General features: G+C 46.4%; 1 protein-coding gene across 5 annotated transcripts in view; it reads right to left on the reverse strand.

Moving 5' to 3' along the window:
• Positions 1–15592, reverse strand: part of TEDC1 (tubulin epsilon and delta complex 1) — a 103141-nt gene that overhangs the window by 9193 nt on the left and 78356 nt on the right. For 2 of the 5 annotated variants that reach the window (XM_054072537.1, XM_054072535.1), the window contains exon 7: positions 10179–13899. The exons of 1 other annotated variant lie outside the window; for it this stretch is intronic. In XM_054072537.1, the coding sequence (XP_053928512.1) occupies positions 13540–13899 (360 nt within the window). In that variant the 3' untranslated portion in view covers positions 10179–13539. Of the gene's footprint in view, positions 1–10178; positions 13900–15592 lie in introns of those variants that run through there. 2 more of the 5 variants (XM_054072534.1, XM_054072533.1) reach the window with 1 other exon arrangement.

Raw genomic sequence — 15592 nt, forward strand, 5'->3', positions numbered from 1 at the left:
AGCCCCAAGCCCTGGTAGCTGCAGCCAGGTCCCCATCACAAATCCACAGCCCACATCCACTTTGCTTTGCAGACCCCAGTGTCATCCAGCCCTCCTTCATTTTTTGGAGGAGGAAGGGAGTTGAAACGGGGGCAGAATGTAGTGCTAGGGCAGCTGTCTGGTGGCTCAGTGTGGATTTAGGGGCACAGTTCACACCACCATGCCTGGTGCCATGGTGCATTAGGGAAGTGTGGTCAGAGGGAGATGGTCATGGCTTTGCAGGCAGCTGGACACATCTGTGATCTCTTCAGGTAGAAAACATCCCCGCATTTCCCACACAAATGATTGGATCATCCTTTCAGTCTATTTTAGAGTGCTAATTACTTTGTTCCTATTATTGTCATCATCATCTTCTTCTCTCCAGGTATAGAAACACCTCAGGGCCATGGTGCATTAGGGAAGTGTGGTCAGAGGGAGATGGTCATGGCTTTGCAGGCAGCTGGACATATCTGTGATCTCTTCAGGTAGAAAACATCCCCGCATTTCCCACACAAATGATTGGATCATCCTTTCAGTCTATTTTAGAGTGCTAATTACTTTGTTCCTATTATTGTCATCATCATCTTCTTCTCTCCAGGTATAGAAACACCTCGGGCTATCAGGTGCTGTTGTGGTAATAGCTTAAATTGCCTCCGACTCCTGCACTTAATCTCTGCATGCAAAAGGACTCAGCTGGGTATCAATTTCCTTGGCCCCATCTCTGAAGTGCCAGAAGAAATAGCAGCACTTTCATGCTGTTTTGTTCTTGCTGCTATCTCCTGATCCGCAGATTGAATACATTACACTATCTTCTCCTAGCCTTGATCCTGAGGCTGGATTAATGGGATTAACTCCCAGTTTGCCTTACAACCTTTCTCCTTAGAGCTGACTTAAGTAATGCACTGTGATATTCCTCAGCATCTCATGCTGCAACCCAGTGGGCAACAAGTGTATCCCTCCACAGCAGCAGTTTCCAGGCCAGAAGATGCCCCAGGAGGACAGGATGGCACAAACACGGGCAGCATTGCTGTTACCTGAGCTGTGCCAAGTGCCATCAAGAGCCTGGCAACTGCTTGGTGCTGCCGACTCCCCCCTCTCCCTGCCTGTATTCTGCTAAATCATGGGGAAACAGAGCAGCTGGCTATAATGCAGACCAAAAATTCCCACTATGGCCCACACTGCAAACACATTAAACCTCTGTACTGACCCTAATGCAAAGGAAAATTGCATTTTGACTCTACACTAACAAAAAGCAGCTGTGCATCACTTACCAATATCGAGTCCATTTAAGAAAACATGTTTTTGCTCCGCTCTAATTGCTTCAAATGAAGCAATTGCATTACGCACTCTGCCTTCATTGTACCTCGCCAACAGACACTTTCCACCAGCTTGCTAAGTTTGCCCTCAACATGAATTAAATCTCAGTGCTCAGGAGGTGGAAAAGTGGCTGCCCTGCCCATCATACCTTGCTGGGATGCAAATGGCTGGAACAGGTTTCCTTAATCCCTAACACAGTCTGCAGTACAGCACCAGGAACTGATCAGGCTGGGCAGAAGTCCTCTTCCAGCTTCACTAGGGGGGTAATTTAGGAAAGAGAAAGACCAGAGAGACCTTCACTGCAAAGCAGGGATGCAGCCACCCTCCTGTGCTTACTGTCTGCTCCTAACCAGGGCTTTCAGTGTTGTTTCTGAAGCCTGAGACTCAGCCTGGCTCTGCTCCCATCCCAGAAGATTTCCAGGTATCTGGGGGATGCCTGGTGCCTTGCAAGCTCTGGGCAGCAAGGTGTTGCTTCTGTGCTAACCTAGCACCTACAGTGAAAAGTAGAATTAATAGCCTTATGTAGCTGGCACACTGTAAATAGTTAGGCCATAACTCACCTTACAGTGTGCCTTACAGCTGGCACACTGTAAAACAGTTAGGCCATAACTCACCTGACCTTGTATTTCAAATAATTCCTAATGGCTTCCTTTGAAGCCACTCAAAGGCAACTTATAGGACGGGATGATGAAAGCCTTGCTTTCAGGTGATAGCATCTGTGTGCAGGGCGGACCACTTGTAGATTCCTTTTCTTGGCATCTGCTGGATTCTGTAGCCATGTGAAAAAAAACAGGCCAGCTCTGTTTGCTTATTCATTTATATAGTTTAAATCCCTTCCTCAAGAAAACATGATAGCTTATTGCATCAGCAATTTATAATTCCTGGCTCCCTACAACATTCTCGCTGTTTACAGCTATGTATTATTTACTGTCCGACACTGAAATAAGAAACATTATGAAAATATGTTAAGGAGTTATTCAGGTACCCTATATGCAGCCAGAAACACACCACTTTTCTCATCCCTCTAACATCTTTAACCCTCCATTGCCCAGCCTGCAGGCAGGGCAGGACAGGCCCTTGAGGACAAGAAGCAGGTGCTGACTGCGCGTAATCATGCTAGTTAGAGAAGACACTGATATCACCCTTGCACCACTCTAGGAAGTGGTGAATTACAGCAGAAGGTAGCAATAACACAGAGGCATTTTTCCCTGTGCCTGAGATGCTGGTGACATCCAGACACTGGAGAGGACAGGTGCTGTGCCAGTATTTAGGAGTTATCATGATGTATTCTTACTGGGCTCCATGAATACATTTAGCTCAGCAGCTTCATTCATAAATCCCCACCCAACTCAAAAGGTCATTCCTCCCAGAGTGATGTCCTTTATGTTAAGGATAGAGTAGCCATTTTGTTCAATACCAAGATAAAAAATTACTATTTCTCCTTTTGTTGATTTCTACACAAAATCACACTTTCCCTCCCTTGACAGAACCATGAATTTTCTGCAGGCTGCCGAATGCTGAGGCTGTAGCCAGGGCAAACCACTCAGCTGCGGCCAGGGTGGTGGGGAGCCTGCATCATCTCTTCCCCATTAATAGGCTCATATAGGCAGCTGTCCCCCACAGCACCCATTAACACACATGAGAGTGTGCCTGGAGGTGAGATCTTCACTAATCAAATGTGCTATTAAGATTCTAATCCATTTCATTAGCCTGTTTCATTTGACACTTAGTGAGGCTCAGAGATGCTCTGTGTAATGGTGATGACCGCGCACAGCCTGTCCTGTGGAAAAATAATCCTTTTCATTAAACTGTCATTCCCTTTTATCCTAGTTTATTTCTAAAGCCAAAGTGCACCAGGGACATGCAGCTCTGGCAGAGATGCTGTGGATTTTCCCTTGGTGCGTGTCACCATGAAAGACAGAGAAGATTGTATAAACAGCAGCAATATCCCCCTCAAATAAAGCCCTGAAAAATAACCCACTCCGTTATTTGATTAGATATTATTGGACCATATTTTGGGGATGCTAACTGTAGACCCTTCACTGAGTATTTTGGAGATTTAAATTATTAAATATCTCAAGCCCACCTGAAATTATTTGTAATTTCTTTCTTCCTTTGATTGGTAAGCATGTGAAATAGTCTCAAAGGTCAGCAGAGAAACAGGATGCAGGATGAAAGATTGTTCAGGAGGCTGATAAACCAGCAGGCCAATCCTGCACTAATGTGTTAGGCAGATAGGCTGACATCGCTATTTTCATTATGGATTCTGTGTCACCTCTTCTGCTGTTGATTGACCAGGCTGTCAATCAACACCCCAAGTCCTTCTCTAGGCAGCTTTCTAGCCACTCTTCTCCTAGTCTGTAGCTGCACAGGGTTGCTGTTGCTGGTGCAGAACCTGGAATTTGGCCTTGTTAAACCTCATACCATTGGTCTCAGCCCATTGGTCCAGCCTGTTCAGACCCTTTTGGAGAGCCTCCCTACCCTCAAGCAGATCGACACTTCCTCCCAGCTTAATGTCATCTGTGAACTTGCTAAGGGTACATTCAATGCCTTCATCCAGGTCATTGATAAAGATATTGAACAGGACTGGACCCAGCACTGAGCCCTGGAGGACACCACCCTGGGGCATGAGGTAGTTGCAGTAGGACTGGGCTGGTAGGGCATGAAGCAGGTAGATGCTGCCCTGGAGCTCCCTGTCCTGTCCTCCTCTGGCCACATGGCCCCATTAGCAGAGCCCCTGGTTCTGCCTGCCTTTATCATGCTGAAGAACATGTCATTGCCTTCAGTCCAGGACAGTAGCATACACTGCAGTTTCCAACTCCAAGCAATACGTGAAAAGGGAGGAGATACAGCCTAATGACACCCTTTTCACTTTTTCTCACTGAGGTTGCTACCTGAGGTAGGGAAACAGGGAGAGCCCCACTGCCACAGCCAGACATGCCCATGGAGGGGGATGAATGGCAGTTGAAGCATCTCTTACAGCAGGACTATTAGGGGAACTCAGGCTCTTTTTATAATTTATTAGCACACAGTCCCTGCAGCCAAAACAGCAGAATACCTATTCCCTCCTCTGTTCTAACTCATTTCTTTTGAGACAAACAATTTCTGAGCAACTGATGCAAAAAAAATGTTTTAAAAAGCATCTTTGCCCTTAGAAATTCACTTCCATCTACTCCCTTAGTCTTGCCCAGGGCATTCGCATCCCCCTGATCAGCTAGTGGAGGAGAGCTCTCTCCCACCCACGCCTACTTGGGACCCACGGGTTGCTGCTTCAGGGCACTCCTGGTGTGTCCCTGGGAACGCAGATCTGCCACAGGCACCACAGTGATCCATAGGGTCCCCACAAGAAAAATGGAGCTTAAAGCTGAGTGCCACATTGCTGTACTTAGGAAAATGGTACTCAGGGGAGCAACGTGCAGCACTGCTAGCGGGGAGGGTGGCAGGGAGCTGCTGGGGGGCTCCAGACCCACCACTGCTGCCCTTGGCGATGCACCCGAGGGCCAAGTACACGTCCATCTGGGGCTTGATCTTGAGGCCAGCAGAAATGGAGCCACCAATGCTGAGCTATAGCTGAAACAGGAGGAAATATCCCCACCAGCTTCTCAGTGAGGGCTCAGCATGCTCCACATTAACTAATCACAGCACGACTGTGTAAAGCACAGCCAGGACAGCACTGGGAAGCTTCAGCCCCAGGTTTTATCTTCAAGTGTACAAGAGATATTTTTATTTTTTTTTAAATTCTCCATCATCTCCAAACACAATTAAATACAGGCAGGCATACCCCACTGAGCAGTGAGACCATAAATCACTCCCTTTCTATCTCTGCCAGCCGCAGAGGATGGAGCGTGGCCATGGCTCATGGGCAGAGGCATGCTTTTGCAGAAAGCCTGTCCCCATCCCCATTGCTGTTGGGGATGCTGTGAAGGCAGCAGCAGCAGCATGTCCCCCGGCACCCTCATGGGGACGGCAGCCATTCCTCCCTGCTGCAGTCCTGACTTTCCCATTCTGCAGCCCTCTTTTCTCCCCAGAGCTCTTACAGCCCAAATCACAGCTGTCTGATCTTCCACAGTAATGCTGGTTTGTGGCCATCACCGCCTTGAGCCACTGTCTCCTGGCCCAGCCGTGGCCACACAATGGAGCTGCAGACCCTGAGTGTGTCAATGAAAAGCTCTTCTAGACTTAGTGATATGAATTATAGCATGATATTAAAGGCTGCTTCAAGAACAAATGCTGCCCCTGTGGCTAATCAGCAGAATATTTCATTCATTGAGAGACAAAATTAATATAATCGTTTGGCAGATGCAACAATGCCAAGTAAATAACTTGCAATTGAGCTTTATGGTTATGATGGCTTTTGTTGCTGGTCTTGGCCTTGAGAGGGTGGCAATGAAAAAGGGAGAATACAAGTGGAAACCTATAAGACCCTGAAATAAATGCATGCCCTGAAACCATAAGGAGCTGGAGATTAATAGGGGATGCCATCGTGCACGGCACAGCCTGGCCATGCTGCCCCAGCCTCCATGGTGATACCCAGCAGGCAGCAGGATGAGCACACAGCCTTGGCCCGGATGCCTGCCCCACCCTGCAGACAGCCCAGACCCTCAGCTGTGGGCTTTACAGTGTATTTTCATTTTTAAAAAGGGTTTGTAAAGAGAAGAGATGCTATGTCAGTGCCATGAAAGCTGGTGCTAATCAAGGGTTGTGCATAGTCTCCTTGCAGATGGTTAGCACTATAAAATACATATTAATGTTTTTACTATTAATCAGCATAAGCAAGAAAAATCCTTTAAAAAAAGCTTATCAGAAAGCTTATTTACTTAGAGGATGAGAATGAATTAATATCACATCTCAGGCCTGTGAAACATTTTCACAGAGTGAACTTCCCCAGGCTCCTGGCTCATCCACACTTCTTAAGTACAGACTCTTCCCACACCTCATCCAGGGACTCCCTCATTCCAGCTCTGATCAGTGGCTAATCCTGTTCCAGGAGTGACAAACTGTCTTCTGCCAAACACGGGATGAACTGCGTGTCAGAGCTGACAGTCAGCATAAGCCTTCTTCCACCTTCCTACTAAGCCCGTGGCAGGAGCAGGCATTTTACGGCATTACTGGTGCAAGCTGGAGAAACGGAGTCATTACAGGGGCCTGACACTGTCAAGTGGTGGGGCTGGGCCAGTGCAAGAGGCAGCGATCACTGCGTTTAGAGAATACATGCAGGCTTTCACCTGCCTTTCATTCCTCCCCAGCAAGGGATGCAAGGAGGCCACAGCAGCCAGATAACAGGGGGCTGGGAGACTCCCCTGCTATATTCCATGACCAACCCAGTTCAACAGGGAGCCTTCATGTAAAAGCACTCTGAGAAAAACTCTGCCTGTACTCTTCCCATGGCCAGATTCCTGATGCCCTGCATCCTCCTGAGACCTGGCTGCTAGTGCAGCCCTGCCACTAGCAGCATATGGACCAGGGAAGCTGCAAATCCCACGTGGAAGACAAAAGGCAGCCATGATTAAGCAAAATCCTTTACTTGACCCCGAAGTGCTGGAGAAGATTCTGCCCACTGAGCAGTCAGAATAGCAACAAATACCACTTTGGATTTGTATTCCTAACATGAAGTGCATTTGGTGATTCCTGCAAGACAAGCCCAAGGGTAGGCATGGTCCTGCCACACAGGCTCATCTCCCGCATCCTGCTCCCTCACAGCATTTCAGCCTTGCTCCATTGAGCCACTCAGTTCTTCAAGAGGTTTTGCCACTCCGCTCCCTCCAGGGCAGCTGTGGGCTGCTGCAAGGCAGAGGAGGCATCTTTAAAAACAACCAGGCTGCTTTAATAAGGTCAGATGGGAGAAGGAGAGAAATAGTAGCGGCTCTGAGCCTGCTTTGACAGCTACTCTAGCAAATTCCTTGTTTGCTGGTCTTTCAGACAGTCAGCCAGGCTAGAAAGCTAGTGCTCAAACATTTCTTAGATGTACCTGATGCTAAATCAAAGCATGAGCCTCCAAGACAGCACCGCTCCCTCCCAGACCAGCTGCCCCCTGCCCTGCGACCAGGCTGGCTGCTGGGGCCTTGCCTCTGCCCACCCTCTCCACTGCCAATTTCAGACCCCAGGAACTGCAGGGGTTTGCACAAACACCCACAGGAGAGTTCTGCAGGGCTGATGGGAGACCAGCCCTCTGCTACCTGCTTTAAAAGGGTGAAACAAATGAGAGCCAAAGGGCAAGGAAAGCTCATGCTTGGGTAACCTGCCTTACTTAACAGTCATGCAAAGTGCTTCCGCACCCTTTATTCACATTCAATGTTTAGATGGACCTGCATGAGAAATATTCCTTGGTAAGTACAGGGCTTTCCAGCCCTGCAGAAGAAAGCAAACCAGAAGGACTGGAAGCAGACCTGAAGATTCACGCTGGGAAATAAGGTGGCACGGTGTCACAAGCAAGGGAGACAGAGTAGGACCCAGAACTGCATTTAAACATTTGATTTATTACCTACAATGTTACAATTCTAAGTCAAGAGTATAAGCTTAAGTCTAGACCAATATTAGTATCCTATAAGGGTTTGTGAGGGACTATAAGACCTGTCCAGGGTTCAGTGATAATGTTTTTAGATGTTTCCACAAGGTTGCTACAGGTGAAGTTATTGCAGATGGTCCGGTGCTCAGAGGGATTAGATCCATGATGTTACGTTGACATCGGTGGGGGTCTCAGACCAGCTGAGAGGGAGCTCCAATTATGACCCGTTCCTCTCATTCTCTTATAGTCCCTGCTGGAGTGATAACATCTGGGGTATGAGTCAGCCCAGCTCCTTAACTTCTTTACCTTTGGCCAGTGATGCTGCTAGTAAGGGACATGGTGGGTTGCTTTTGCCCCCTTGCCATTGGTGCAACCTCCACCAATGTGTAGGGATGGATCAAAAAAACTCCAGGGTCATACATCAAGCCATTTCCAACAACCAAAACTCATGGTTTCCATATCCATAAGTCATCCGAGTACAACATATATTGGTTTCTATTCATAAATCTTAGTAATACTTCTGTTTTCAGGATCATCTCTGATTCTTTGTTCTGTGGCTACGGTGGAAGTCTGCATACCTGCATTGATATGTGGGGTGGGGGGAGCGGTGGGAGGTGTGTGTGACCAGAGGCCAGTTTAGTCATCCTGACAGGCAAACGAGTGATGGAGACATAATGGCTAGCTCATTCTCCCCAACTCATTCTTGCTGCACACGTGGGCTTTGATGTGGCTGCTGAGGTGGAATGGCCATTAGACCTCCATCTACCTCCTCTCCACCTTGTGGCTTCACAAAGAGCCTTCTTCAGCAGCTTCAGGGGAGGGGAGAGATAAGTCACACAGTTAACAGGGAAGGTACCCAGCTGGTAGAACACCTTGGCTTAGCAGTGGCATGACTATGCTGTTGCTATGAGATAACAGTGCAAGACAGGCAGAGCCCATTCATAGGCACAAAGCTCATTAGAGACAGAAGCTGGGGCTGGGACGGGCATCGCCAGCCTGGACCTGGAGCTTGCACTGCACAAGACTGGATGCTTGCATAGTCCCCTTGGGCTCTGTTTTCCTTGTACTGGTTTCAGAGAATTCGGGAACAGAACCTCTTGAATAGGGATAAGTATAGTACTCTGGGCACGGCACGGCAGCTGGGATTCCAGGCATGTACAAAGGAGCTAGGAGGACAAGGAGCTTCCTAGTCTGGAAAGGACAGGATGCCAGCCACAAGGACTTGAGCTGGAGGAGCAGCAGGTGCTGGCAGACTGCTTCACACAAGCTGTTGGCTCCAGGAGGCGAAGGGTGAAAGACTGAGGCTCCCGCTGCAAGTGGCTGAGGGGCTGAGGAGAAGGAGTGCAATCATCAACGTGTTAACTCCCACCATGCTGCCACACACACAGCTGTCACACACACACTCACAGCAGCTGCTATCAGCTTGTCCTCCCACAGGAGCTGGTGGAGGACACACAGGAAACCCAAAACACTCTAGGCTGGAAATCACTACTCCAAGCAGCTCTTATTTTTAAATATAGGTTGCAGCCCTCATGTACCAGCAGGTGCAACATTGTCAGGAGCAGTGACTGCAGATGCCTCACTTGCATTTTGCAAAGTAAATGTCCTGTTTTGACTGCAAGCTGGCTGACTCTCAATTATTTGGGGAGGAATATTTCTAGCTGCATAGTGTGAGCCAGAGTTATAAGCCAAGTAAGTATTTATGGCCAAATCCATTTTCCCAGTAAAATGTTTGGAAAGCAAGTACCAGTTACATCAAAGAAAGTGGTTAAACTGTGCTATTCTATGAACACCTCCATGCTGGCCCACCAGAAACGACACACATACAAGGACTTTAAAAGCTTCTCAAGGCAATGCTTGAAAGTAATCCATCACCAGAGAGTGTGGCTGAAACACTGCAGCAGTAACTCAGCCTGTCTTCAGTGAAGCATTACCAGAGCATGGAGCAAAAGACCAGGTGCTCCCAGCCCTGCAAGGAGCATTAGCCACTATGGGGTCTTCCCATGGACAGGCTTTGGGCCAGGTGAACATCAGGGACAGCTCTTTACTGCCTGACCCTTATCAGATGTACCCCATCTGAGCAGCATCTCTTCTCTGGTAGGTGCTGATTTAACCCTAGTTTCCTGCTTTTCCAGCATCGGCCATCACCTCTAATATGCTACTCTCTTCCTGAGATTGTTTAGAAACCCTGGATTCAAGCACAAACTAAACTAACTCCCTTAAGGATGCACCAACAGGGAGAACATCCACTGTAGCCTCTTTAAAAAAAAACAAAACAAAGTGAACTCTGCTACCTATTTCAGATGTGAGAGCAGTATCACCACAATGTGCAGCTCACTGTCTACCAGCTTCTCTGTCCAATACCTACCCTTTTCTGTTCAACTCCATCAATAACCTTAGGGCAGATTCCTGCTTTCACAAGGCAATGGACAACCATATGATGATATGGCAAAGGACAAGCCACTTAATAGCTTCTATCTTACCATTCAGTTTGTAGTGGGTTGTTTACAACACTCTCCAATTTCTGTGAACCAATACTTAGCTTTTACTGAGCATACTTGAACCCATGGAGAAAATGTACCGCTTGAGTCACCTTCTGCCTGTCGCAGTGTCTGCCAGAGACCAAGCAGTCATTTGGTCTCTGGTTGCCACGTGTGTCCCAGGGCAGTCATTCCCCCACCTTCAACTGCTGATACAAGGCCAAGCCCTGGTGACCAAGAAGTTCATTGCAGCCTTTAAAACCAGTGGGCTATTGTGGTGGGAACAGTCAGCCTAAACAATTTCAGGAAAACATTTCAAATGCCATAGTGATAGTATGAGATAACAAACATCTATTTGTTCCTAGGTTATATCCCATTAAGAGTGACTGCAGTCACCCAGTTCACTTTTTTGCCCTCATTGCAGCTGGTGTTAATCCCAGGATGATTTTCTTAGCCTTTTAAGTGGTGTTTATCTTACAGCATCTCTCAGCAGTACTGGAGGGATAGTTGATGCCAAGCTCACAAAGATTGGAAAGCATCTGTATTTCAGAGGCACTGATATGCCTCTCAAAAGCAAAGCTGTGATGCGTCACTGAGGCATGAACACAGCTCACTCCCTTTGTGTCCAGCTCCTGCAGAGGTACTGTGATTTTGAAAGGCAGCTTTCACAGGAAAATGCCCTCCAGACTTTGGTGCATGTGAGCCCTTACAGTACCTCCTGTTTCATGCTCTCTGGACTGGTGCTCAGAAGAGAGGCAAAGGAAAGAAGACGCTGCAAGTATTTGTTTTAAAACCACTACCAGCTCAAGACACCTTCAAAGAGGACCATGGAATATCTGCTCTGGTTTAAACTGCTAAGCTGGCTAAACAAAAGGGAGCAGGAAGTCAGTGCCAGAAAACAGAAACTATCCTTGCCTATGCTCTTTGCATGAGGTGTCCAAAGTGCCAAACACCAGCGCAGCACCATGGATGGAAAAGCAATCTTCCTTTAAGCTGCTTTCAGCTATAGCCCTTCTTGATGTACATGCCAGGACAAGCAGCTCCAGCTCCAACCCCCCAGCATCTCTGCTGACAGCTTCCCTATATGGCCACCTTGGTACAGCAATTTGTGCCTTGTGGTAAGTTCAGCCGTCTGTCACTCACTGTAGGCACTTCTATACATCACACACACACACACATACACAGATATACTGAGTGCTGTCATTTTTGCATTCCACCAGAGAGAAAAATCAGGGCCAAGCAGAGGAAAGGTGCTGCTAGCTGTGGTCTCTGCTGAAAGAGGATTCCTTGGATGAATATTAAAGCACCCTGCACTGTGTGGTAACAAATGTTTGGTACTAGGAAATGAGTCATCCCAGCAGTTTAAGTGGACAGCAGCATAATACACTCTAGTATGTATTAGGCCAACCTTGATAAACCAAAGCAAGACACAAGCTAGACTGCACTTAAATCTGAGTGGTCTTGCCATGCTCAAGAATATATGCCCACTCTTCTCTGCTGAAACTCACAGAAGAACTAAGGATCTTTTGAGGGCAATATTTTAAACATAAATGTGATGCAGTATGAAAATTCCCTTGTTTAAAAGCTGAAGGAGGATATAAAATGCTCAGAGAGAGACTGGTGCTGCCACTCTTGTTAGTTCTAAGATATACTGTTTCTTTCCTGTTCATGAATAATTTTCTGTGAAACTTGTGTCTGAACAAGTCCTCTCACACACTGAATTTCAGTAGCCCTGGAGCCAACACTCTCCAAAGCTATACCAACTTTAAACAGTTCAGTGCTTGGTACCCTGCACGTATAGAGATACTTTTCACCAGCCTTGCTTTAAACTTGGTCCTTGGACAAGCCGCTAGGGCCACACAGATGAAAAGCTGTCTGAAACTTGGCCCATATTAACCTGAGCTTGTATACTCCTGGCTTACCAGCAATGCTGTGCTCAGTTGGGTGAAATCAGGGCATACCGGCCCTCCCTGTGTGGCTCTCCACTGCTGTTTCCATTGCCTCTCACTTCTGAAAAAACTGCAAGAGAACTGCAAGAAAAGGGTGGTGTAGGTGAGCAGGGTCTGCAAGCATCTGACATTTAGTTGGTGTAGCAGAAGATGCTACACCACTGGTCCACCCACTCCCACCTGCACATGGTCTACCTGCAAAATAGCAACCATACTAATGCCTGGAAAAGATCCTTAATGGCTCCTCACTTTTGGCTGCTGAGTGAGGCCAGAGCAGCTGGTAATCAGCAACACTATGGAGCTGAGGTAGCAGACAGAAATCCAGATGGAGGAAAGCCCATTGCTCATAGCAATTGACAGATGAAAAGCAAACTGTTTTTTTTTTTTTAAAAATTATTTATTCTTGAAAGTGCACAACTAGGATATAAAAATATTCCTTGGTGAAAGCAAAACAGAAATGGGTAGGAAATGAATGCCAAGTGAAAAACATACGCTTGTTCCAGGGGAAGTAGCCTCTAGAGACAGAGCTTGGATATTCCTCAAGCTTGGAAGCAGAGGTCATATTTCTATGTTACAGACTTCCCATAGCAGATCCATAAGTTACCTCATTGTAACTCATAACTTGGTGCAATGAGTTTCTGGTTTGTTCTCTTTGAGAACCCAGTTATCCCAAGCGCACGACGCTAATAGATGAAATCAATGCGCTCCTTTATTTATTATTAGGCATTTGGTTTTCCTTATGGTGACTGCATTTATAGCTGCCACAAACATGCAAACCAGCTGAATTAGAACAACACACTTTCTCAAACATTTCCAATCTCTCTAAGCCTTGGTACTTTGCATGTTCTGTAATATCTGCATTTTTCTGAATAATGAACTCTTCCATTTGCTGGAAACCACTGAACGCTATTAGTACTTCAATGTGCAGCATCAATATATGCTGTGCCTAGCAGCTGAACACTGTAAAAGAGCCCAGTGCTTGGCAGAAGAACTAGAAATCCAAAAGACAAAAGGAAGATTTACACACACTCTCACTAAGGCCTGCTGCAGCATTTAATTGGCAAGTTTAGCAATAAAAGGGCTGCAGACAGAACCACCAAGGTTATGGCCCCAGCGCAAGTCAAGAAGCAGTAACACATTATGATTCCAAGGCTTAAAAATTAGAAATCACATTTGGTTTCTCACCTCGCACTCCCCCATGCCAAACTGCATAATGTTTTTTGATCAAGTCAGTCTATACCTTTGCTCTTCTCAGCCCAGCTTTATCTCTTCAAGGGGAGATACAAATCACTCCATCCAACCCTTCTGCAATTTCATCCAGCCTCTGCCTGCACTCTTCCTGCAGCTGCTTCAGCTCTCTCTCCAGGCTGGCCTCTTTCATCTGCAGTTCTCTGATCACCTCTGTAGCAGTGACAGCTGGAACAGCCTCCTTGGCTACAGACTCACTGACGCCCATTTTGCTAGCAGGACGTTTGCTCCTGAACACCAGTCTGCACAAACCATGCTTTTTAGTTTTTTGGGGAGCACAAAGGTATGTAAAATCTAGCAGTTTTAGTTCAACACTTTCCTGCATCTTTCTAGCAGTGGCAGAGAACTCCTCCTTCTGTAGTTCTTCCTCTCTTGTTTTCACCTGTAGGGAGAAGAAAAAAAGAGGGGGAAAAAAGCCAGTATAGGAGATTTCTGTGAAAAAAATCCTCCTGCCAGGAAACAACACATCATGTCATGGTTGGACTAGGAGGTGTCAAAGAGAAGCAAGCCAGCTGTGAGGGTACACCTAAGTGCGTAGCAGTGAAAACTGAACTAAGGTCACATGTGCTTTCTGTCAGATAGTAGCCCCAGTGACCAAAAAGCTGCCTGTAGTCATTTGTCTGCAGATTCACAGTCTACCAGCCCCTCCACTAATGACTAAAACACAAGAGCTCTACACGCATCTTTTACTGAATAGTGGGCAGTTTGACTTCAGAACAAAACACACAGAGAAAAAGTGGAGACCCAGCAAACTGACCTTCATCACTGTTGTGCTTTAGGCAATCATGTCATCATAACATTAATTGCCTCATGACTAACAGTATTAATTTAGTTTGCAAATGCTTTCTATACTTGGCAATGCTAAAAAGCTAGAAATTCCTCAATTATCAATTCTCATTATAGGGTAACAAATGGAAAAAGGAAAGTAATGGAGCAGAGACAAAGAAGTAGAGGCTAAGACTAAACTGAGTGCCAGGCAGCACACTTTCACTGAAGACAGGCCCAATAATGCAAAGCTTTTCTGGTGACAGAATCACAGTCAGGATGATAAAAGCAATTGTATAAGCTGGGATTTCTCCAAAGCATTTAATTTAATGTTCTCCAATAAAATGATTTTAAGAACTTGCAAGATGGCAACTGCTTTGCCAATTTTACTAGTGGATTAAACATGAATTTAGTGACTCAAAATGTAGTTGTCAGTGGGGAAACATCCACAAGAAGAGGTACTAAGGCCACTAAGGCCTTCAGTGAAACAGTTCTTGGTCCAATGGTGTTTTCTGTTTCTGATACGGTAACAAGTAGCTAAATCAGCACAGCCAAAAAGCAGCAAAGTTTCAGAGAATGATGCTGCCTCTGCAACCTGCACAAATCCCTGAGCTCTCCCAGAAAGAGTGTGGTTCTGGAGTTCATGCTTAAAAAAACCAGAGGGAAACAGAGAGTAGGATTTAAAGGCAGGTCACCCTTCACAGACCAGAAAACAAGCATTACGGTATGAAACTCCAAGAGCTCAAACTATGCCATTCATGGAGACAAATAACTTGGTTTAGATCCTAAAAGAAAGTGGAAAAGAAAGTGGTGAGAGGCCAGATAGCTGAAAAAGCCATAAGATGATCAAATAGGTGAAAATTTGAGTTAGATATTCAGCTTCAAAATAAGACATTGTTTCCTACTGTGAGAATAATGAACCATTAAATGCTTCATTGCTGCTCCAGGAATAAATCCTTTGGCCAAAGCTCAGCTCAGGTCAGACTCAGTGCTAATGATACCTCCTTCTAGCCTTGAAGCTGCTCTGCAACCACTCTGCGACGGGCGAGGGAAGCCCCAACACCACTCCCTTCCCCGACCACAGGTAAAGCTGAACAACTCTTTAGGATTTTAAATCTGCAGATCTGCATCAAGATAGTGGAGCCTCATGTATTGGGGCTTTGAAAAGTTCCCTGTAAAGGCAGGCATCTCTCTGAAGCATCAGAGATCAGTCACCAGCCTCAAAGACAACGGTTCTAAAGCAGCAAAGCCTCCCTTGCCTTTGCCACTGCCAAGCTACAAGTGCTCAGGGTCAAACTGCTATATCTGCA

The sequence above is a fragment of the Cuculus canorus genome, chromosome 8 (genome assembly GCF_017976375.1).
Source record: "Cuculus canorus isolate bCucCan1 chromosome 8, bCucCan1.pri, whole genome shotgun sequence".
NCBI lineage: Eukaryota > Metazoa > Chordata > Aves > Cuculiformes > Cuculidae > Cuculus > Cuculus canorus.